This window comes from Zootermopsis nevadensis, unplaced genomic scaffold (assembly GCF_977971745.1).
Source record: "Zootermopsis nevadensis isolate Lab colony 2312 unplaced genomic scaffold, Znev_1.0 Znev_ptg000011l, whole genome shotgun sequence".
In the NCBI taxonomy this organism is placed as follows: Eukaryota; Metazoa; Arthropoda; class Insecta; order Blattodea; family Termopsidae; genus Zootermopsis; species Zootermopsis nevadensis.
The window spans coordinates 4,130,674-4,155,407 of record NW_028259143.1 but is presented as its reverse complement, the minus strand read 5'-3'; the positions used below and the strand labels follow the sequence as shown (position 1 = coordinate 4,155,407).

The 24,734-nt window shown below is 38.8% G+C and overlaps 3 protein-coding genes across 5 annotated transcripts; 1 reads left to right on the top strand and 2 right to left on the bottom strand.

Annotated features, from left to right (window-relative positions):
* Positions 1 to 3,984: 3,984 nt before the first annotated feature.
* LOC110831519 (uncharacterized) lies at positions 3,985 to 18,813 on the bottom strand. The gene is made up of 4 exons (XM_022067617.2): positions 18,685 to 18,813; positions 13,410 to 13,879; positions 13,107 to 13,326; positions 3,985 to 8,423 (listed from the first exon to the last, which is right to left on the bottom strand). Exons 2-4 carry the CDS (start codon positions 13,749 to 13,751, stop codon positions 8,332 to 8,334), a joined length of 654 nt encoding a protein of 217 aa, XP_021923309.1. The 5' UTR covers positions 13,752 to 13,879; positions 18,685 to 18,813; the 3' UTR covers positions 3,985 to 8,331.
* A 359-nt stretch (positions 18,814 to 19,172) lies between these two features.
* LOC110831522 (transforming growth factor beta regulator 1) lies at positions 19,173 to 22,373 on the top strand. Of its 2 annotated transcripts, none has more exons than XM_087347125.1 (6): positions 19,173 to 19,290; positions 19,899 to 20,010; positions 20,446 to 20,540; positions 21,314 to 21,459; positions 21,604 to 21,835; positions 21,948 to 22,373. In XM_087347125.1, exons 1-6 carry the CDS (start codon positions 19,267 to 19,269, stop codon positions 22,122 to 22,124), a joined length of 786 nt encoding a protein of 261 aa, XP_087203251.1. In that variant the 5' UTR covers positions 19,173 to 19,266; the 3' UTR covers positions 22,125 to 22,373. The 2 variants fall into 2 exon arrangements, with proteins under 2 accessions (XP_087203251.1, XP_087203250.1); XM_087347124.1 differs by lacking the exon at positions 19,173 to 19,290 and adding an exon at positions 19,472 to 19,629.
* On the bottom strand, positions 20,099 to 24,729 carry LOC147874032 (etoposide-induced protein 2.4 homolog). 2 transcript variants are annotated; one of them, XR_015534675.1, is made up of 2 exons: positions 24,538 to 24,729; positions 20,099 to 24,076 (listed from the first exon to the last, which is right to left on the bottom strand). XR_015534675.1 is itself a non-coding variant. In XM_087347126.1 (2 exons), exons 1-2 carry the CDS (start codon positions 24,452 to 24,454, stop codon positions 23,906 to 23,908), a joined length of 192 nt encoding a protein of 63 aa, XP_087203252.1. In that variant the 5' UTR covers positions 24,455 to 24,527; the 3' UTR covers positions 20,099 to 23,905. The 2 variants fall into 2 exon arrangements, 1 of the variants encoding a protein (XP_087203252.1); XM_087347126.1 differs by lacking the exon at positions 24,538 to 24,729 and adding an exon at positions 24,434 to 24,527.
* Between the last annotated feature and the right edge of the window lie 5 nt (positions 24,730 to 24,734).

Genomic DNA, 24,734 nt, shown 5'->3' with positions numbered 1-24,734 from the left:
CCTCAAACAACATTTATCAGTTAATCTTTGTAATGGTGAAGTGAGTTTTCTTTGCGGTACGACCTGAATTCTTAAATGTCATTTGGTCGAGCTTCGGCTTGAAAGGACTGAATTCCACGTGTTACTTTCCTATTTTTATGTGCGCATGTATTTCGAGATCACGCCATTGCATCATAGATAATAAATACCACACACCGACCACTGACTGATTTAGACAATAATACTCTTCCTTCATTAATGCGTCTCTTGTTGTCTCTTAGAACCGTTCTGAATTCGAAAGCATTTCCGAAACGGGCGTTGTATCGGACGACATATTTCATATACCCGACTGTAATGGTCGCATACGTCCTTGGATTCAAGTTCTATAAGAAGAAAGAAGCATCATTTGAAAAAAACAAGTCATTTCGGTTTCAGCTCGTCCCGCACAAAGCAAACAAAACCAGAAAGAATTATAAATAAAGCAAACATCTTAAGAAATTTGAAGGAATCTCAATAAGGATGCTTGTCTACAGAAAACCTTTTATAGAAGAAGATTTATGTGACAAATGCGGATATCAGTAAACAAAGAGAATTTTCAGTCGCTTGGTTAAGAAATGATTTATAACTGATTTAAGTAGGATGTTAAGATGCAAATTTGATTCAGCTGGCTTATGATATGGTAGAATGACAGGGTCTTGAGAACACGGTGATGAATTTATGCGTTCCATAAATCGTTCTCTGCTCCGAGTAGTTTGCTAAATCTGCTATGTTGTACGCGTCACCGAATTTGTGCTTCAAGACCACAGAAGAATTCCTCCATCCCCCGTACCACGCGGCAATAAACGTTGCTAGCTTTCCTACGCTGCGAGTTCTAAGCTGTCTTCACGGACTCCGCTCTATTTTCTGATGTGACCCTGAAGTAGGCAATTTGGTGACGGGGTCTACATGTGCATTCTGAAAGGGAGGCCCGAATTCTGAACGTAACCTTCTAGAGGACTGTTCGAACATTTCGCCGTCTTACTATCTACAGTGTGGAGATGATGATGCGTCTAAGTCATCGAACAGAACAGTTTCCTTAGGCACACACAGTACCTTACACGTTGCCACAAAATAACACTAAATGGACGTAAAATACATGGTAGCTATTTGTCAGGCAGGTCTAATCGATCTATGACGTCCTATTTTATAAGACTTTCTTCAATTTGCTTGTCCACTGAAAATATTACTTCCCCTGTCTTATATAAATGAATTATGACGCCTTATTAGACGTCGAAAATGGGTTCTATCCTTTGCCATTCAACCTACATTCTAATATCACAACCTAATTTTTCTTGGTGCGTCAGTTAACAGAACAGTGATAACTACATCCGTTGTCTGAGGTCTATCTTTCTTCCTGAGTCTTAGGGTTTCGTAAGACGTATAGAAATGTCAGACGTTCTGTTTCTTCAAAGAGTTTTAGAAAATGTCGCACAGCTCGGCATGCTAATGCTATAGATAAAAATAAACTGGGGTTGGAACTGGTCACGTTCTTGCTAATATTCATTTCTTCATTCCTTGGGACGACATTTCTTGGGTCCAAACGAGTTCTGTGCTCCGTGCACCACATACTAAATCGTATCTATCCAAGTGGGCCACCGCCACAGGACCAGCGAGCAAACTACCGGCAAACGACTTCGTCACAACGCAGAATACTTCCGTCGCATGCCAGTAGGTGGGTTTCGAGTTATTTGGGACTGTATATTTACGCTTCTAAGGCAAATACCAAGACTCTATTTGGACCGGATATTACAATATTACTCCGATCACATATGATAAAACTTAAGAGTGCGTCGCTGTTCAAAGAAACCATCTGGTCTGAATAAAATTAAACTTCTAGTTACAACACAATGTATTTAATAAAACGTGTTATTTGTAAGTATCCATGTCTTAACCCTTTAAAGCCTAATGGTAACCGTTTGTATCACCTCCTTTAATAATCAATAATTCTACATTGTGTCCACACAAGTTTTGTACGATTTTCACAATAAAATGTTATTATTTCCAATAAACTGTATTAACCTGTTGATCTTTGCAATTGAGATATTTGAAACGTGGTAGTTTTTTTTATAATTTTAAATTTTAGAAGATATGAAATGCATTATGTTCAAAGATTGTGCCTTAACAATGATAATACATCACAGTCAACAAATTTTAGAACCTTATTGCACTGTTCTCTTTCGATCGAAGGCCTTGATAAGCCGATATCTTGCGTGTGAGAACCTACAAGAACAGACCGACCGGTCATGAGAGACAGAGAAGGAATCTCTTGTTATTAGTAAATTTATTACGATGCATTTCCGTCCTTCTCGTTTTGATAATCCAATTACTATTAGGATTGTAAAACTTTGGAATATGAATAAAAACGCAGAAGACAGAATTAAGTCTGCTTACATAAATCCACCTTACACGGTGGTCTAGCGGTTAGAACGCTGGCCTTGTAATCCTGGGGTCTCGGGTTCAATTCCCGGCGGTGCCCGAATTTATAACTTCTGTTAGGCAAGGCCGTGGTCTAGGCAACACGGAGTTTTCCTCCGGGGGCTTCCCCGGTTTCTCCGTGGCATCCCAACAATTACTCCATTCACACACAGAAGAAGGCAATGGCAAACCACTTCTGGATCATCTGCCAAGAACGTATATGAACAGGTCCCAGTCCGAGAAAAGGATGGAAGGATCCTGTTCATATGGACCTGTCGTCACACAGAACACTAAATAAATAATAACATAAATCCAGACCATTCAGCCATTTTGGAAACAGCCCTGACATTAATTCTTCGCATCGTCGAAAGGATGCCAGTATCTGGAGGACATCATACTGAAAATCTTTTAAGTTGCGCCGTATACTGACGTATCAGATGTTCTTTCCACCTCCATTACAAGGGCGATCGCCCTGATGACCTGATAATCAATAAAGGGGGAACGTTATACTCTCTGCCGTAAGAACTTGAATGCCAATTTTTTTTTCAAGTTTCTGTGTTATATTCATTATGAGAACGTAAATTGCACAATTTGCAAATGAATGTCGATATATCGACTTTGATGTGGACATTAATCACTCACTTTTTCCAATACAATGTTCAAACTTTGTTAAAATTACGCTAAGCTGTTCAAACATCATTCGAGCAGCAAAAAAAGAGTTCATGACGTAATCTTTCATGTTGTAAGGTCTATAAATAGACCTGAAATACACTGCAGTCGCCATTAAATTATAAAAGTCACTGTCCATACATGGCTTTCCAGGTGCAGGAAATAGGTCAGCCGAGACGGTAGTATATGTAAATGTCTAGTGCAAAATGACACGTGGAGTCGTCACATCTGTCATCATAATAACAGCGGGAAAGACAAGTCTAGTAGAGTAGAGTAGCTACATACACACCAGTCCCTTACAGATGAAATCATTAATACATACGAACGTCACACATATATCTTTAGCACATTTCATGGATCCAAATGTTAGTCAGATGACTATAGGATGTGGAATAATTCATAATAAATACTTTTTCCCATATTACAAGTACCAATTATACAATTATAAAATTTTACATACGAGGTGCGATCGGAAAGTTTCAAGACTGCGCCTATAAAATCATCGACAGAGGTTCGGCCATTTTTAAAACGTGAATGCCACACAAAAGTTTGTGCACGACCCATTGCGGACTCCCCAAATGCTTGCTTTAGCATTTCATAGGTTTCCGTAGCCGTTTTGGCGAGTCTTTGGCAAAATTTGATGCACACGCCATTCCGAAATCGCAGGAGGGTCGGTGTAATGCACTACCAAAACGCCCGTAACTAAGAAACAAATGCTAATTCGATGATGCCGGCTGGCACACTGATTCACTATGAATGTAGGCCGCACGCCCTAGCGGCAGAAGCTCGTACTACATCCGGTTCGCCCTCTATTGACACAGTCTTGAAACTTTCCGATCGCACCTCGTAATACAAACGAAGGGTTGAAAATAAATCCACCCATTACATACAGTAGATAATTATACTTCCCACTTACATCATATAAATACAATAAAACATCAATAAACATTATTTCTTACTTGTATGCATTAGAAATTCATCAACAAATCAAAAGGAGTGTGTAATTAATTAATCTTCCTTCAAACCAAGGAGTTCAAACACTTCGCTCGAAAGTCATTCGACATCAGCGACCGTCGGTATCTCAGACTATACCGTCTACGGTCAATAAATAAGTTGGGAAGGATACGAAAGGAAACGGTCGTGGGATAATGCACTATCTTGGTATTTTCATGGATGTACTGAGGAAAACCACGAAAAATATTAGTCAGAATAGGTGGGATGATGACCGCGTTAGGGTATGCGCAAAATCGCACGTTTCGTGAGAGATATAATGAGTACGTTGTCTGAAAAAGGTTCGTTCATCCACGCTCCTTCAATATCGGAATAGAAGAAGTTGCATTAGTGTGTGGGTGCAACTCCCAAACAAATTTATAGCTTCTCACGACAGTTACAAATTATCCCGATATAACAGAAGTGACGTGGACGTCGAAAAAGGGTTCAGGGTCACTTTTCCTTCACAGTTGGACTAGAAAGGAGGTCGGATCTGTCTCACTTTCAAAAATATCGCTTTAAATTTACAACTACATGTGACTTTCGTTATACGCGCTTTCGCATTGCTCGGTTCTATTTCAGTATCACAATGAGTATCCAATATCACATCCGTGGCCACGTAAAATCTGCCCGCTTCTGCCAACCGAGTTGCGCGCGGTTTCACTCAATCCCCCATAATTCTGAGTTCGGGTACTATAAATTAAAACACCTCATGGGGTATGAGTCTGAAAATACATAAGCATGTTACACGTTCCCCGTTTTACGTGTTTTCTACGTAGCATGAACGTAACCCCCGCGAATTCCACAGAACTCTTGAAATAATCCGAAAATACATTCACGAAACTAAGTAATCTATTAAAGCCACGGACGAAAACGGCGATACAGCTGAGAATCGGCCTTATGATGGAGGCAGCAAGGACCACTGAAACGTCGATAACCTTCTGCCAGACTACACGACGCCACAGCCCAGAAGACAGCCATCTTCAATCCCAATAAATTTCGTAGTTGTCCTCGGTTGTCACAAAAGGAAACTGAAATGCTTGTCGATTATATCGACTCATTTAAAGAGCAGATAATCTAAGTCTGCATTTTCACCGACAGTAATAGACAGACCGCAGGCTTGTAACTGCCGGCCACTAGTCCACTGCCTACGCGCGTGTTCGCCGCTCACAAACTAAAAATAACGCTGATTTCAACTCGACTTTACTCGATGGCGGAGTCAAACTCAACTACCTAATTAACGATCATTTAAATTATTTGAAATATTTTATAAATTACCTTCGATGTGGGTTAAACACATTTTACTTCAAATTCAGTTTTCAAAATTCATCAACTGTCTTTATAATTTTTTTAGATATGTGGATATTTTAATTTATGTACTGTCTGTTTTTTATAAGTTCTAATAATAGCACAACTGCCAGTACAGTTATCGTTGTTTTAAAATAGGACTTATTCGTTGCAGGAGAAGGCTAGAAAACAAATTATGGAAATATCAGTGTTTCAAAATTTATTACAAAACTTTACGGTTAAATAATTGCAACGCATTCCAGCAGATTACATGGAATATTCCATACGATCATTCAATCTAGATCAGGGTTTCTTAAAAGATTAACACCTGCCTTCACATTCTTCCTTTTTTAACGATTTTCAGGCGTCTGTGATGTAAATAGGGTAATGTATTAAAATCTTACGGAAATTTATTAAAAAGATGCTTATTCCAAGAGTTTCAACCTGTTATTCAGTTATTTTCTTAACAAAATCAGTCAAAAGTGAAACATATGACAATGATCCCGATTTATCGATCTTTTATTATTATGTTCAATATCTGTGTTTGCGATTCGCCTACGCTCCTCCAAGCACTCACAAGTAAGACGCATCCTAGTACTTGATTTTAAAACATACAAAGTGACACAAAAATGTACGCGGGCCCCATGAAACATGTCGGCAGACCGAGGGTTGAGAACCCTTGGTCTAAAGAATATGTGAAATCAAATGTCAATTCATGACATTATATGAAGTGAAACTCGACTAAAATAACTAGTTAAAAATCATCTTCAAGATCACGCTTTGATATTAGCGATGTTGACAAATCGGGCTTATTATCAAATTCATAATTTTGGAACATTACGTAAGAATATATTATGTAATGTAATTTTTATTCGGCAATAAAAGAAGTTCTCATACGTTTAAAACTGAGAAACGTTTAGTCAGACAGCACAAAAACGTTGAGAATATTTAGAAAATATAATTACGAGGTGCAATACGTCTCTGACAGAACAACTAAGCGACTGAAAAGAATGCCTCTGGTATATATACATGCCCTCCTATGTTTTCAAATAAATGAAACCAGTTTACAGGATTCGTGCTCAGTCGTGATAAAATAGAAACATTAAAGTGTCCTCCTGTCTAAAGCTGCAGTAAACGAGCTGATAGCACAAATTAAGTAAGAGCTCCGCCCGCCCGTATTACGTAGAAAAATTCATGGAATCGGCCGCCTTCAGCAGACTTCTGTAGAAACTTGTTATTCTTGTTCTCGCCGTAACATCGCACTGGAGTAACGTCATTGCTTACACATCTTCAGTGAGCTGAGACAGTTTCAATAGCTGATGCTTTTATATCACAAAGTGTGGCGAAACAAAGTCTCATTGAGCTGAAGTACCTATTCGTTTCTGACGTTTATCCCCAAATCGTTCGGTTGAGTAAGGGTCTAAATTTTGAGATATAAATAAAAATGCTTTCATCCCTAACTCCCTAACTACGCCGAACTGAAACAAACTTTGTGGTGTGCGATATCTTCCCTTCGCTTCGTAATCATTTTTTGATCTTAGTTGGGATCGGCTGTGCTGATTCACGGTTTTCCGCAGACAACATTTTGTGGAGGCAACTTACATCCCGGATAAGATACCCTCTTCAAATATTCTGCTGGTTACGAACTCTCCTAGTGAGGTCTGTCATGGTTTCACTCGATCTATCCAACAAATTGGTGAAACAGAACCAACGCCCTGAAACAGTCCACGGCAGTTTCCTTCCCTATCTCTCTCAATTTATCATTAATAGACCTCGTCCCATTGTCCCGGTATATCACTTATGTAATTCCAAAAGCGTCATTAAGCAATGTAAGTTATCAGTCAATTTAAATTCTTTGATCTGATGTTTTACCAATGTTATTTCACGTCATGAAATTTAAAGCCCTTTTATACATGAAGCTCGTTTAATAATTTAAGAATTCAGTCCGTGCCTCAAAGAGAACACAGTACTTCTCAACCAATAATATAACTTGGTTAATTCTGTGTAGGGAAATAATCGTTGTTTATTCGTGCAAAACAAATTAACAGTCTACACTCTGTGGGTAAAATTTTGAGTTACTAAAAGCAGGTGGTATATAATATGCTCAAGACTTCAAAATACAACAACATATTTTACGAGAACAGACGTTTTTAATTTCTTGAAGTGTGAATAAATCCGTATAGACAGGGATATCTCAGTCAGCGCATCGACTACGCCACAGGCAGGATGACCAAGGTTCGATTCTTCTGTTTAATAAAGCACAGGAATTTAATAAACATTATCTAAGCTTACAAAAAAATTTGATGGAGGATCGTGCAGCGATACCCCCGATTAGGCAGTTACGAGAATACGCTCCTCCCTGTCATGCAACAAAACTGAACAGCTTTGCTTGTATACTCAATCCTCTTCAGTTCTTGGAAAATGCACTCACATTTACGTTAATAGAAACGGTATGTACTATGCTACAAGCCGAATGTCTGTCTCACGAACTAATCCGGAATCTGCAAAGCAAAAGGAAACGCGAGCTCACTTAAATTCTCTTCAGCTGACTTGTTCATAAAACAACCGAGGAACCAGCTTAACACGAATTAATTACGTGACTAAATGGAATTTAGGGCGGCAGACACGGCCCTCGATGAGATCACATGATGCAAAGAATTGCATTTTATTATTATGAAGCAAATTTATTATAACTTTAAAAAATAAAGCATTTATCCTTTTTTGTCTATGTTAAATAAGGTTGAATTTGCACAAAATCATAACCAGTTTAACATATAATGTTCTGATGTACAGCGTAGTTAGATTCGCAATTATTTCTTCTACAGTGTTATTTCAAATACCTCGAAACACTTTGAAAAAAAAAATGTCCTAAGTTCTTCAGTTTACCACATCAAGTGTGCCCCTTTGTCAACACGGCATGACGTAACCTCAGGCTGGGTGTGGAGTCGGCCTTCAGGTGTGGAGGACAGCTGCGAAGATATTGAATAGGCAGTCGCTGACAGCCGACAAGGGGTGGACTTCCAGCTTGGGGGTTGGGCGGGGGTCTAAAAATTTCCCACCATAAACAAACAGAATTAGGGTCTCAGACTTGGACAGTTAATATTAACAATTTTTAAAATACTTCTCAAATACGATAATTTTTGTCTCATCGCTTCTATATTTTTTCTCACGCTTCGTTCATGTATTTCACTCGCTTGGAATCTAATTCAGTCTTCTCACCATCCAGCAGTAATTATTGGTAACTTAATTTTCGCTCAGCTGATTAATAAATTCCCGCCGTTTATAAAACCCAAATATTCATGACGATGTTCGCACAAAGTCTTCCCTTCGCCATCCAAATTTCAGCCCTATAATCAAATATTGGAAGCCACAAAAAATTATACCTAGAATATAGTCTACCAGGCTGGCGAAAGAGACGCTGGCAGCCATGAAGGATTTATTAAGACGTGTTAACTTTTAAATCATATATCTCGGTTTGAGAGAAACTAGACTCTCATTCGGACATACAAAATAACCAACACGTCAGGAGAAATTTAGCACGTCCATAACACGAAATTACTTTACTCTGAATACTTCCAAATCAGTAATTAAATAACGTAGCAATGCTGGAAAAAGGTAGTACCCAAACATTTATTTCATTAAAAGATTCGATGATCAATTTTAAGTCAGAACGTAGAACATTGTTTGTCCTTGTGAAAGTCAGAGAACGTTGTCCGAGTTCTATATCACGTGCTGCCCAGAAAATAAACAATAGTCACGGAGAGAAATATTTGTAGAGGTGTTAATGACTTCGAGTACCGCAAAACTACGTACAAGAAACAGTTTGGATTTATTAAAGGGACCTGATGATAAAATCTGCAGTGACATTACAACTTTGGCACATCACACACACACATTCATAATTCTTGGCAAGTCACTACTGAGTCTTGCCAATTGTATTCCACCTTGTTCTTCATCTCTTTCGACAGGCGTGACCACTCAAAATTACTTAACTAACTAGTAATTTGATTGTGTTATGATGAATCGTCCTCAAGTTACCGGTCTTTAATTTTAACCTTTCGACGCCCGAAATTAATCTAAATAATGTTTAAAGTTCAGCTCTCCTTTACTCCAGTTTATTAATTCGGTGCAGGGAAATGATCGATTTTTATTGTGATATGAGTTTCTCACAGCGACGAGTACGAAAATATCTGCCTTTTGGGATGTCGCGCCGTGTAGTCTGGTAGATACTGCCCGACGTTCTAGAGATGCTTACTACCGCTCATAACCCTGATGGTGGAGGCAGAAAACAGCTGAATACACTAATACCCCAGTTCTTCAAGATCCATATTCCATTTCCTCCGAGATTTTGCAAGATTTCTTAACCTCCATGTTTTCTAATTAAATTTTATAGTATTGCTACTATCAAAATAAGCCTTTAAATTACATAAACAAGTTTAGGATTTCCTTTTGTTTCCCGATTTCTTTCATTCTTTCAGATACAACGCCCCTATATTATCAATTCACTGTCACGTTAAAATTCGTCTCAATTCAATAGCTTTACATGAAGACTTGTATAAACAAATTAAAGATTTCGATTAGTGCTTCAGAATCGATTAAGCTTTCACGCTAAATGAGGTGTGTCGTTCAGCGGACAGGAAGAGAATAGGCCAACATGACAAGTTGAGAGTCGTCTTGTCAGCTCCAGATTAAGTGCTAAAGAACAAGACAATTTTTCCGCTTTAATTCCAGTTAGAATAACCACGTTTAAGTCTGAGGCCCGCCCAACCTCTTGTCCAACGGGCACCAGGTGGTCCCTTCTCTGGGGGTAAAACGTGGCCGGGTCGTGAAACTGACTAGTGCCGAGGTTAAGACTGAGTTGGAGCTATATAACCTTTCCCCCCCCCCCCCCCAAGCACCTACATGGCGAGTAGTGGGATAACTTTATCTTTTTTTATATAAACACGTTTAAGACGACTTTCTCAAAATAGATCCAGATCGAACGGTAAAAAACAGTAATTGGCAGAACTCCCAAAGCACGTCAAATCGGTTGCCTCCCTATGTCTCAGGGGTTCACACAGCCCTGTTCCACCTTAAAAGAGTACGAACAAACCCATATATGACAGATGTAACTTACATAGCACCTTCATTATCAAATGGGACCTACAAGTGAGTGGATGAGAGTGTAATTAAGTTACTGTTTGATTATTATTGTACAGAGATACATATACAAGTTCCTGTATTAAATTATGATATTAATGATTCATATCTTGTAACAACGCCCACGTTCATTAGCTTGTCTCTTTAGCTAATGCAAATGTCACATCCCGACTGCCGTATGAAACTCCATGACTTGCCTGGACTACTTATTTTAGACATTTCATCAAATATTCGTAACTTCCCAAAGAAGCAAAGTGCTTTTCTTAATGACTTATTTTTATCAGTTTCCAAACTTAGACATTTTGCCCCGAAACTTTGGTGTCAAAATTATTTAAAGTTTACAGACAACTTCTTTCCTTCACTAATTCCCTGACCAATGGATATGGTACATTGACGTTTGGTTCTGCGTACAAATAAATATATTCTGGATCAAATTCTATCAAGATTCCGGCAATACTGCTGCCTTGATATACTATACAAAAGTCCATATACGGACCATAATAATGAGGCCGCTTGTGTCATCTGTCGGACAAATTACGAAACTCGTGTTAACAACGTCGTCTGCTCTGAACAGCATCAACTATTGTTGCAGATTAAGTCCTCAATGCCCGATCATTTAACATTTGTTCAAAATAATTCGCATAATCAAACAAACAAATGACTACAAGGATATTTAATCTTGTCTGCGTATTATGTGCAGAGTAAATCTTGTATAAAGCAATTTGCAACTGTTCCATGAACAATGACTTCTTGAAAATAATGAGAAGAGCGATTTATTTTAAGTTTTATGACTTAGTTGTAAAAAAAATACAAAAATTAATTCCCCTTGTAGAAAGCTGGTTAAATATTTCGAATTTGAAAAAACAGGAGAATAAAATAATATCCGAAACATTAAGCCGACCGCTTTCAATACATGCAGCCATATTTCCATGCTTTCCAGATGGTTCAGTGATGTTTCAAGCCACAACTTCATAACTATTGTTGTAACTATATTATTATTATTTAGTGTTCTGTCTGACGACAGGTCCATATGAACAGGATCCTTCCATCCTTTTCTCGGACTGGGACCTGTTCATATACGTTCTTGGCAGATGATCCAGAAGTGGTTTGCCATTGCCTTCTTCTGTGTGTGAATGGAGTAATTGTTAGGAGCCCCCGGAGAAAACTCCGTGTTGCCTAGACCACGGCCTTGCCCAACACAAGTTATAAATTCGGGCACCGCCGGATTACGAGGCCAGCGTTCTAACCGCTAGACCACTATATCAATAATAATTACAGTCCCAAGACCGAGAAATGAGATCCACACTCACAGGGAAAAGGATTACGTTTTTTTCGCCTAAAACACGAAATAAATAAAATTACTAAGCTCGGAAACACACTTAACGCTCACAGCATCCTGATAATCTCAGACCCATTAATTTATGTGAGCAAGCGTGTTTTAGTATGAAGATAACGTCATAAGATGTTCCATCCCATCGTGATCTGAAGCTTTAGATGCGTCAAAGGGTAACATGAACACACGACAAGTAAAAATAAATAAGATTTTTATCTTAAGTTAGAACACAAGTGGTTCTGTTTCCGTGTGCATTATAACATTTACACTGATCGCTGGACAGAAGATATTATGCAAGACAGGCGCCAATCTGCGTGGAGTCCTGAACAGATGAAAATGACTGCTCTATTTTTGGAAGGATCACACGACATGGAGCTAAACTGTGGCCAAAACCCTTCTCCAATTTGGCTGACTGTCAGGAGCTTTGAAAATACGATCTTCAACTGATTCTCTCATGTCGTACGATATAATAACCTGTCTGTTTTTTGGTTGTGAAATATGTCAATATATTGATGATACGCAATAAATTCAGATCATAGTAAAAGCAAATATTAATTACGTAAGCACAAGATTTAGTGTACTTCGGTTGGATAACTTGAAGAGAAAGCTAGTAGTCGCTCAACGTTTCCAAAATGTCTCTGACTTCTCCTCTACAATTGCGTCATACGTTCTTCCTTTATTCTATGCGAATTCTTTCCTAACCTCTCGTTCTTTTCGTTTTCTCTGCCCAGTACTCCAGTTCCTTTTAGATTTCTTATCGAAAAATTCGTTCAGAATTCTCTTTCATCAAACATGTTTTAAATGCGATTAACATTGAACTAAAATCTACAAAACCAATTAGGTTGTCTCGTAAGTGATAGATTCAAAACTGATTGACCGACAGTTTTCGAATACGTCCATGTTTCGTGTTCTTTAAACTTTGGCGTAATAAAAATAACACGTTATTGGCCAGTCCATGTCTGTCTCGCCGTCGCGTCTTTCATAACATTCTTACAACAATAAGCTAAGTTGCAACAATAATATTCGATATCATTTTTGCCTTCGATGCCACTGGATGGTATAATGACGTCATCGCCCGTAATGAGGCATAAAGAACGCCTACGAAGTTTTAGTGTACTCCAAAGAGTATACCTTTCGAGTCTTGCTGAGATTAACTGCCAGTTCTTCTGTCAAAATTCCTTCCAATAAATTAAGTCTAATGATAGAAAAGAATTTAAATGCAGCGTAACTAATAGATGGTTAAGACGTGTCCTACCTTGCAGCTGATGGATGGTCGCCTGGTATTCAGCCAGCTTCTCGTCGACGTAGTCCTGCGATTGGCTGGCGATGATGGCCGCTGTGGACAGCCCTGCTTGTGTGGCGTCCTCATACTCCAGAGGGGGACCTGGAGGTTCCAGGGGTACTCCAACGTACTCCGGCTCGGGATATGGCGAGTAGAAATATTCCGGCGATGGACAAATCACGGGCGTTGGACTCTGAGTAAATAAACGAAATGTGAATATATTTTCAAACACACGAGACAACATCGCATCAGAGGGCACTCGTCGATGTCGCTAACCTGTACAGGCGTGAGGCGGTAAGGACGCGGTCCTGGTGGGAGCGGTACTCCAGGTGGCAAGGGCGACGGCCATCGTGGCCGCGGACACGGAATGTACGGAGTTCCTGGCGCGGCCATTCGAGAAGGCAGTCTGGCAGGAGAAGGGCATCCGAACAAGGGAGACATAGAAGGCATTGCCATCGGAGGCACTGGAGAACCCGGGAGCCTTCGAGCCGACATGATCGGCGGCGGAGAGGGTGCGTATGGTGAAACAGGGAGGAAAGGCACCGGCGACGGGGAGGGTGGCATTCGACCCCAGCCCCCTCTGTGAGGGGGTTGTGGGGGTGGCTGCTGGCCAGACATTCTGCTACTACTGGTCCTGCCGCCCCACAACCGCGAAGTAAAGGTTGAGACGAGTCAACCCGCGCGTGTCGGCGGCTGTCAGGCAGACATTACTAGACCGCTAGTCCGCTCCCACTGCTGTCCTCCTGCTGAAACAAGAGAGTCGCTTCTCTTAGCAAGCGGTTTCTAGGCTGTACAGGACAACCAAAATTTTACCAGAAATTTCAATGGCAGAGCCCGAACACATAACAATATTCGCCTGAAGAAGGAATTCCATTCTATTATGGGGAAGAAATGAATTTCATATCTCCATAATTCATTTTACAAGATCAATTTTAAAACCATTCTACATCCAGGTCTCTGTAACAGTCCATACACGTGACGTGCTCCGAAAGTCGCGTTTGTAGTCGTGCTTCTTGTTCAGAAAGTTCCGTGTTTAAACCTCGGCGTAGATATAGTCTATCACGAAATTTTCGTGGTTTTCCTCGGTGCGTCCAAGAAAATGTCATTATAGTACCTCAAATTAGGCCACGACTGTTTTGCTAAATATCCTACTGTTTCATCATTCATTTAATTTTCCTATAATTCAATTATATGCATCGAGCTATTGAGAGCGCAGCCAAATAAACAAATAAATCAAATATGTTGCTGCTTTAATAAGAGTCGTAGATGACAGACATATATTACAGCATGCCACTGTCATGACGCATTACGACAGCAACCAGAGCGGGAAATTTCCATTACGCAAATGCAGCTTTCATTTCAAGCATTTAATTCTGTTTACTTTCTTGTGGTGTTCCTACGGAAAATCGGCGCTTCTTTGAGTCCAAATTTAACAGCATCGTCCTAGTTCTGAAATTCATTTTTAGATTGCTGGCTGAATAGGGATCCCGCAAAGAGCAGTGACACACTCGCCAGACTGCATACACGTACGTACAAGATGAGCGAATCCTTTCTTGTTAAAATGCAAGCCCTGGAGATTTTAATGTCCTCAAGTAACATTAGAGACGTGTCTAACCACCCTAGCCAATCAGAATAAAACAGAAAACGTCTTTAGTTGTTGTTCTTTTTATTATTTTTTTTTATTTAAGTAATATTTTACGACATTCTGAGATCAATAATTCCCAGCGGTTTAGAATTTGAAATCAGTCACGTTTATATATATTAGGATGTTTTTTTTTTTAAGTTATTTCCTCGTTTCTCACTTATGCAGCCAAATACATAAATTGCAGACCGGATTATTGCCTGATCAGTTTTTAGCGCACTTTTAATTATTCATAAAATAAAACGGAATTTAAAGTATCGAAATTAAAAACACGCCAATATCAGACATTACTTTACTATAGGCGGAGTGGAGATGTGAATGTGATTTGGTCATGTTACTTTAGCTACGTATCTTAATCACTTTACAGCAGGCACCATGATTTGTTAGCCAAAATTTCGTTTATGAAACCAGAGGAATTGAAAATGCCTTCAACGTAAACCATTTCAACAACATTATTAACGCTTTAAAGCCTAGTGGTAACTGTTCGTCCCGCCTGCTAAAGTAGGAACGTTATAATACATTTTAAAGTGTTTCGTATGTTTCTCAGAGCAAATAGGGATTATTTCCTTAAACATCATTAAACATTCAATCTTTTCAACGGTCAAGTGTTGTGTTTTCTTTGCGGTACGGACTGAATTCTTAAATATTATTTAGGCGAGACTCGGTTTGTCTGCCGGACCGCTGGCTAGTAGTCAGTGCGCATCCGGAAGGTCCTGCGACCGGCCATCTCGACACAGGTTTTCCTTGGTTTTCCTCTGTCTTCAAGCAAATGCTAAGATGGTTCCCAAGTTCCAAGTTGCCACTGCAAGCTTCTCATGCAGCCCTCCCGACTTAAATTAATCAAAATTTACCTCCCCTTAACGCCGTCAAAATTTACCCCCCCACCCCTCAGTAGGAACTTCTAAATTATGTACTAAACCTCCAAATCAATAGCCTCAGCTTTCTCTAATACAAAAATTTCAAAATTCCATCTCTTATGCCAATCATCACACTAACGCCTTCACTCTTACTTTATCCTTAACAGAAGGACGAGCGGGCATTGCCTGGGGACCTTCTAGCTATAAGATGCTCTTTCTCCCCCCCCCCCAGATATCGAAGTGTCTCTCACTTCTCCCCTACCAATTTCCTCTCTCTCTCTCTCTCTCTCTCTCTCTCTCTCTCTCTCTCTCTCTCTCTCGGTTTTAAAGGATTGAGTTTGGAAGCCAAAAGCAGTGACTGCTGTTCCAAAATATGCGCAGAGGAATAACGAGGTATATTCTTAATAACATCCGAAATACAACGCATAATTAGTCGGCCCCAGCAACTTCAATCATAAAACATTAAGTAATCATCATAAACTTCATGGATTAGATTAAACTATTCCGACTCAAAGGTTTTTATTAAAAAAATTGTCTTTTTTTAATTTTATACTGTATTTCTCAGTCTCTTCTGGTCTTTCTCCATTAGAAATAATCGTTATTTACTTTAAAAATCATAAGGGACCCATAAAAACACCCTTTGGGCAAAGCGTGGAATTACTGAAAGTTAAAGTATTTTGAAAGGGTGGCACTCTGCTCTTTACAGGAAGCGTGAACTTTTTCGTGGTGTCTGCTCTGCTTCCTGGTGAACAGCTGTATTTGCAGTCAGGACCCGAAGTAGTACCACCGATAAAATTCAGAAATACATTCCGTCAACCTATACGTTGCTCTTCTATTTTTACCGCCCTGAGATTTGTCATTTGGCAAGACGGAGGGGATCTGTAGAAGTGGTTTTCGACTAGCTGTGCTAAAGGCTGTTTTCAACACGGGCTTGATTCACAAAAGCAAGCAACAAAGGTACGACCTTGAGGAAAATTAACTCTATAACTCTTGAAGATGGCTGTCTTCTGGGTTGTTGCGCCGTGTTGTCTGGTAGAGGTTTACCGACGTTTCACAGGTAGAGGCATCAAGCACCGCCGTGAAAACCTCAAATCCTACATCTATAACATTTATTTATTTCCTTAGTAAAAAGTATAATTTACTTACTTAAATTACTTTGTCCTAATAAAAAACCAAGACAAATAGGGAGTTATTAGATGTTAAAGCAGATGCCACAAATTCTTATTACTGTGTTTTTAAGGGTTAAATAAAACCAAATACATTTATTTTGTCCATAGAGTTCTTGACTTCACTGATATGGATTTAAATATACCTGGCTCATAGTCGCAACATTGATAAACAATGTTTCTTCAACGTGTAGGTTAACTGTACGGAATACAAACTGAGTTTATCATCCCTGTCCACTTTAACTAATATGTTCTAAGACCGGGGCGAGAAGCTCTTGAAACGTCAAACTGAAACAATATTGATTACACCCCCAAGCAGACGCCTCAGGGCGCCAGTAATAAAAGATACGATACGTAAAATTGCGTCTGTAGTCTATGTCCAAACGCGGCCAGCAACAAATAAACTGACGGCGGATTCGACAACATCTCAGAAACATCTTTATATGTGTTCGATTTCAAATAGAGATAAATGGTTGTAGAAAATGTACGACATTTGTGGATAACGATCAGACTGCGTAAGAATTTTCTCTTCTGTCGTTACTATCGAAGCATTTTTTAAATGCGTGACGACAAATCGCATGTTAAAACATGTTTCACAGTGGGCTAAAGGATTAAAAGCTGAGATCACTTCAACAGTGAACTCTTCAGGAATAGATTTCACTATTCTGAAAATAATGCTTACCATTATCACAATATTCAACATTATAATTCTACCCATCACATTAATTTTGATCAGTACACGTAATTATCCTATTTATATAAAAAATAGCACTTAAAAGAGATTTTTAGCCACATCTTCTCCTCTTAAAACGTAAACTTTCCTCTGTGCTTCATCGCTATACAAAGAATCTGTTGTTAACTCCCTACCCAACCCCCAAGCTGAAGAATAACCCCTTATCGGCGGTCCACCTGCGTATTTAATATATTTGCAGCTACCGTTCACATCTGGAGACCGTCTTCTCCATTCTCAACCCGAGGACGAGTCTTACCGTATTATCACATTATTAATCATCCTTATATCCGCATTCGAAGATCAACCCATCGAATCATATCCTGAATTCAACCATAATTTATCATTTTATGAAGATATAAATCGTCAAATAATGAACTTAAGTCTGTCTGAGCTGTTTAAAGGACGCAAGTGACCCGCGAGCTGTGCTCGGAGTTAGGGGAAATTGTCCTCGACATGAAAAAGATAACCCGCTGGAACATTTTCAGTAGTGTAAAATAAATAAATAAACAAACTAAACGTTCAATTTTGTAAACTAGGAATTTAAAAATATTCACAACAAATTTATATTTTATATCAACAAAGATCAGATATAATTTTCACAACTTCTGACATAAAATAATATTCAAGGACGTGTATATTATGTGTAAAATACAATAACCTAATTGAGTCGCCAATACGATTCTCAGTCTCATCCATTTAATTTCACTTAGAAAGGTGGGTTAGGGAGAAACAATAATGTGACTTGGAACCATGTGAACTCTTTAGCTTGAACACCTGCCAATCATATACAACCTTTTCCTAGACGCTATGGATTATATGATGTCAAAAATCCCGTTTGGTGAGAGGAGCTATTTAAGCGCATGGCGTTAACTGGGGCACTTCTAACGCAGTTCAACAATATAGGCCTACAACAGTAAAACAGGGGCGTGTCAGACGGTCAATCATAGATATGCATGTGAATCTGTAAACAGCCTAATTTAACATAATGTGCTGCCTTTCAAAAACTTTCTTAAATTTAAATCACACCTAGAAACCACTGTCTTAAACTCAAGTTCACTTTCCTGTTGCACGTCCGATGCAATATGGAACACGTTTGGTGGCAGCGTACAATCTGGAGAGACAGAATAGCTGGTTAATACGGGCTACTACTTACCTAAGTCTAGTGATGGGTAAGTGATGTGAATCCCACAAAGGCTAAAAGAAAACTGCGGATGAGTAGTAGAATATGGGAGGTGGTTGGGAGTCTAGACCACGCACAGCCAACTTCTACTGGGAGCTTCTATATTTAGATATTGGCATCGCATACTGTCTGTCTTCATCTCCAGATTCTACCCCTGTCCCTTCTGCTAAAGGATCTGCATGGCCAAATGAACAGGGATCACGAATCCCAAGAATTTCATACGAGAGTTGATTTTGTTCGTCCACCATCCCCCACGGATCAAAGTCTAATCCGGAGAAACCTACCGTGCCATCTGTGAACAAGAAACTTAAACCTAAATTCTGTATTTTTTTAGAAAAACTTTGGGCCATGCTCTATTATAAATGCGTACGTATACTTTTTGATATGTAACTTACAACTTGTATCAATGTGTCTAAACTTTTGTTAATTACAAGTTGATATGTTCCTTGTTGTTTGTGCAGCATTCAAAATGGAAACTAATACGGCGTTATTACGGAACTTACAACACGATGAAGATTAAGTTATTAAAAGACTTACATTAGACTGAAGTTGAAGATGACACGTTCCTCTGAGATGTTGGTAAGCATTTACAGGGCAATACGGAGTCACAATCTAGAAACCCGCGACCGAAATCACGCTCGTGAGAATATTATAAATTAAAATAGCGCGGCCATAATAGCACGGTTGCAGGGTCACCATCCTTGTTTGTGCAAAAAGCTGGTGTTGGTAATGCTGTCACAGGCTTCTAATGTGCGATTCATTTTATTTCTTTTTACTGCAAAACTTCTGTCTACGAAGATGGCGTATGAGTTTCCTGATGGAAATGGATATTTACAAAACTCAGCTGGTGGATCAGTACCTGCCGTTAACAGGAAATATAAAAAGAAGTGTAAAAGAACACTCAGTGACTTAGTTTTTGTAAGTACTAGTGTGTTCGGCTTTCAACAATTACATTCATTAAATTATAATCGTTTTTTGTTAAAAGGTGCAAATGACCACAAGACTGAGTTACTTTTTATCATTTTCCACTATGTAATATTTTATATCGGTAGTAGGGTAATAAAAGTGGTACTGTAACGAAAACCATATATAATTTTCAGTAAAGTAGTAGACATTTTCATTTATTAAAGTACTCTAGCAAATTCTTGGTGATTGACACTTATCAAGTGTGATGCACGTCTCCATAGGAAACAGCAGCTCTTTGTGACGAAGTTTTTCTGATGAAAAAAAAGATACTCATTGTGAAGGAAGAAACGATGTTTTATCGCGAGAAACTACATGATCTTCAGGATATTGCAGGTACAGTAACCAAGCCCAGTTAATCCTCTTCAGTCAAATATATCAAGCAGAGGTCAATTTGCTAATCTGTAATTGGGTTTACAAATGGTTGATATTATACACATAATTTATTTTCATTACTGAAACACCTTCTATGCACAGAATTGTAATTTATTTTACATACCATAGATACTTCACAGGAATAATCTGATGATAATATTGCTTGTAATACACACACAATACAAATATAAATATATTCTATTCTGTGTATATGTGGTTAAGTTGACAAGTGTGATATATTAAATGGGTAATGAACGTATTTTTTGTGTAGTGTAATTTTAACTGTTTGTAAATGTACTGTATAATTGTTAATTAATTATTAAGAGTGTACACAAGTCTATAAATTAGTATATTGTAGCATATTTTGTTCTAGGGATATGTTTGTTTCTTTCACAGAAAGCCACAAAATTAAGCCAATTCCTCTTGATATAACTGGTCGTCCTGTTTTCCCGATTGCGCTCGGAGGATTAACGGTACATAGCCTGGGAGAGGTGAGAACAAGATTTTATTTTGAATCATCTTACAATAAACATACTGCATAATACCAGTTTAGTTAAGTTGTCAAAAGGTAATATGGTTAGGAGAATTTGAAAAATAATTTACTTACATATTTTCATGATAAAATCAATTTATTTCAAATGATTACCAAAGAAGCAGAAGTGGATAGAACTGTGACAATTGGTGCTACTAGCCAGTTTAAGACTACCCAACTAGATAGTATGACTTGAATTCCATATAAGTATATTATGAGTGCACATGGTTATCCTTTGGAAAGGGAATGTGTACCACGATCTTTTCATATTACAGATTTGGCCAGGCATGTAGTAGCATTCTGGTATGTTACATTGATTCTTGGTTTTTTCTTGTCACTTTTCACACACTCAATTCACTGCCCATTTGATAGAAAAACATCTTTTTGTCCAATGTGGCTATTATCAAGTTCAAATTCCTGGCTCAACCATCTTGTTTTGGGTCATCACACATGCCTCCTTTCTTTAAATCGTAATTCCAGTGCCCTTCTTAGTATGTTTGTCTAACCCCAGCATATAAGCCATGGCCCATGGTACCATCAAGTAGGTTACCACCATGGAAGCTGAGAAGGCCCAGTAGGAACTCTCAAAATAATGATGGCTAATGGAGCTCAAGTAAAGCTGTCATAGAGTCATCAAGGCACCAGCAGATAGTACCAGTGCTTCAAAAACAAAGGGGAACATTGTAAAGGATCAATTTATATTGGTTCCAATCTGCCTGTATTATTGTGCAGGTTGTGTCAGACAGACCTGATTACCACAGTGAAGATCTCATTTTCCCAGTAGGATTCTGCTCCACCCGGGTATATGGTAGCCTTAAAGACCCAGAAAAAAAATGTGTATACACTTGCAAAATTCTGGATGGAGGAACTGCACCTAGGTATGTAGCAAATGTTTCAGTTCATATTCCTTCTGCACAGTCTGAAAGGTGTTGAAAATTTTCTGTTATTTCATAATTGTAAGCAATATTATGTACATCTGGCATGCTGATGTTTTTCATATTCTGGCGTGTCTTTGCTTCTAGCTTCGAGATTGCAGCAGACAGTGACTTGGATACACCCATTGTGGGTAATTCAGCCAATGAGTGTCACTCTAAGCTTCTACAGCGCATCAATCATGCTTTCAGTGTAGATGTTGTTAACACAAAAGGACGCGGACCAGAATTCTTTGGATTCTCTCATCCCACCATTCAGAATCTGATTCAGAGTTCACCTGGAACCAGGAAATGTTCCTCCTATAAATGGAGTAAATTTGAGGTGATCATTTAAAGAAAGAAAACAGGTTTTTGAGTGTATGCATAGTATAACAATATTCTGGCATGTTCGCTAGTGTTACATGATTCACTACATGTTTTAATAATTTTTCCAGGTCAACCGATCAGGAGAATCTCTAATGGAAGAGAATGATGCTTCATTAAGTTTTGATGCTCTACAGCGTAGTATTGCTGTCAGTAAATCACATATTGTGGCAGTGATAAAAGAGGAACCTTCAGATCAACTGCTGAGTAATTCCAGTGCCACTCTTCGAGATCTGCTTATGTCTTAATTGACGTAAAAGTTCATATACTCGATATGATCAGAACAGCCAAGTATTTTTAAAATAGCATTTGTACTAGAACATGGTAATTCCTAACTACAACTCTCAAAAGTGGTTCTGTTTATTTAAAGGAAAACTACAAGTTTCTTATGTGTATTTTTATGTATCATTACAGTGAAATCAATGAGAAAATCTAGATTCCCTGCAATATTGTGAAGTGTTATATGATTAATAAAGAAATATAATTATATCCAGGAAGTGGCATTACGTTTTGTGGAACATCCTGGGGTGGGTGGGGGCATTCACAAGAATCATGCATATTGAACTTAATAAGTTGTAAAAATAAATGCAGCACTGTGACCCCTTCAAAGGGTTTTAGATCCATTGGTCACACATCAAACTGGAAACATAAGTATTTTAAAAATAAGTTCCAACTTTAACATTGATATTCACGCTATACGACTTGACTGTATGCCATTTACTGTTTGAAAAGTTATTCCTATAAAGAGGTTAATTCAATTAAGTTGATCGGCTCTCCCCTTCTCAACAACAGTTGAAAGGGGGAGGAGGTATTCAGTTCTATATGTCGTAGGTTCGCTTTGCCCACACTCCTGAAGAGGGTGTACTCAAAACACAGCAAAGTACAATTGAAAAATAAAACCATTTACTGTCTTAAAACAAATTATGATACATGTACTGTACAGTACACAGGGTCATATATTGCCTTACTACTGACAAACATATAACAACAAAACAAACTCCACGACTCGGCTCACTCTCGGCAACCCTGCAGTTGCCTCCCCGGCTTTGACAAACACATGGTGGTTGCCTCGCCCACAAACACAACGAAATCAATACTTGTCTGGACGGGCAACCACAACGTGAAAACCAATACCAACCAAAGTCGCCTCGAAGAGGGTGCCCAGCTGGAAGGACGTTGCCGAGAGGATCTGTAACTGCAGCCAGAGTGTCCCGTGTGCTGGCGAGAGTTCAGCTCACATTGGTTCCCCCACTCCTATACCAGCCTAACCTCCCCACATGCATGCGCACCCCTTTTGAAGTTTCGCCGTCACAACTGCAGAGCCGGATGTAGTCCGCTCAAAGTAACTGGAGCTCTAGCTGTAACTGTTATGGCTTAGTATGGAATCAAACCTTGGACTCAACTAGCTGAAGGGTATCATCCAAAATTTATTTAGAATGCAGAAAAGTAACTATCCAACTGGTAAGTGGGATGCTTGCCAAAAGAATGTACCTTCTCTTTGCACTGACTCAATTGAAAATGTTAATTTTAAGATGTGTAATTATATCATACAGGGAGCAGATATCATAAGGCTGATCAAAAGCAAAAGGTTAGCCTGGCTTGGCCATGTTGCAAGAATGGAAGGAAACAGGGTAACTAGAAGAGTGATGGAATGGAGACCAAGGAAACGATGGATAGGTGACGTGGAGGAGGATGTAAGGACGATGGGAGTGAGGGGATGGAGAAGAATTGTGAATGATAGGACAGAATGTAAAAAACTCGTCGAACAAGCTAAGACCCACATAGGGTTATAACACTACAAGAAGAAGAAGAATTGTTAGAGTGAATTTTATAAATTATCACTACATCATGGTTGCACTGTACGAATGACTTGTTAAAACTTGCACAAATACCAATACAAAAATAAACAATCTTACAAACAAAGCTTACCAAACCTAACCCAAAATAAAATAAATACCCACACAGTGAGTTACAAAATATGTACTTGTATGACACCAAGCACATACCACTTCATCAGAGGATAATAAGGTCAAGAATGTGTCAAGCAATGGATTTCCCCATCAAAAGTGCAATTCTTTACCTGCACAAGGAACAAAGCCTGAACCAAGACACTAAACAGTGTGTCTGCTATCAGCTTGCTGAAACTCGACAGAAGCTGTGGCCTACCTCTGCTGTATCGGTATGCTGAATCAGCAATGTCCTGCATCACAAACAGCAAACATAAAAATTAAGTATGAATTAATGTCAGTGAATATTCAACAGGTGACACTGATAAGACACTAATAGAAATGTTTTACCTTAATATCATTCCCACTTGCAACTGTTCTAGAAAATTGTTCTTCTGATTCCTAACATACACTGAGTCACACACACAAAACTTTCTGGGACTTACATCTTTTAAAAAGTTGTCTGTAGTCTAATGATATCACACATCACAGACATCCATGTTCACTAAATTTAACATTGCATCATAAAGGCTCATTTTCTCATTAAAAGACAATATAACAACAGTAGCATGTAGAACATGTATATATTTGGAACAAGCACTTATAATTACCTGGAACCACAAGCTATTCATAATTTGCTATGCAGAAACAATGGAAGCACCCAAAAGGCACGGAACTTTCATCACGATGAAGATTAAGTTATTAAAAGACTTACATTAGACTGAAGTTGAAGATGACACGTTCCTCTGATATGTTGGTAAGCATTTACAGGGCAATACGGAGTCACAATCTAGAAACCCGCGACCGAAATCACGCTCGTGAGAATATTATAAATTAAAATAGCGCGGCCATAATAGCATGGTTGCAGGGTCACCATCCTTGTTTGTGCAAGTAGCTGGTGTTGGTAATCCT

Coding starts and splice junctions, on each gene's coding strand:
- LOC110831522 (XM_087347124.1), top strand. CDS start 19,510: ATGGCGTATGAGTTTCCTGATGGAAATGGATATTTACAAAACTCAGCT. Junction 20,011..20,445: donor TGATCTTCAGGATATTGCAG/GTACAGTAACCA, acceptor TTTCTTTCACAG/AAAGCCACAAAATTAAGCCA. Junction 21,836..21,947: donor ATAAATGGAGTAAATTTGAG/GTGATCATTTAA, acceptor TAATTTTTCCAG/GTCAACCGATCAGGAGAATC.
- LOC147874032 (XM_087347126.1), bottom strand. CDS start 24,454: ATGAATAGCTTGTGGTTCCAG. Junction 24,077..24,433: donor TGAATAGCTTGTGGTTCCAG/GTAATTATAAGT, acceptor TTTGTGATGCAG/GACATTGCTGATTCAGCATA.
- LOC110831519 (XM_022067617.2), bottom strand. CDS start 13,751: ATGTCTGGCCAGCAGCCACCCCCACAACCCCCTCACAGAGGGGGCTGG. Junction 13,327..13,409: donor ACCGCCTCACGCCTGTACAG/GTTAGCGACATC, acceptor TTATTTACTCAG/AGTCCAACGCCCGTGATTTG. Junction 8,424..13,106: donor GACCATCCATCAGCTGCAAG/GTAGGACACGTC, acceptor GGAAATTTTTAG/ACCCCCGCCCAACCCCCAAG.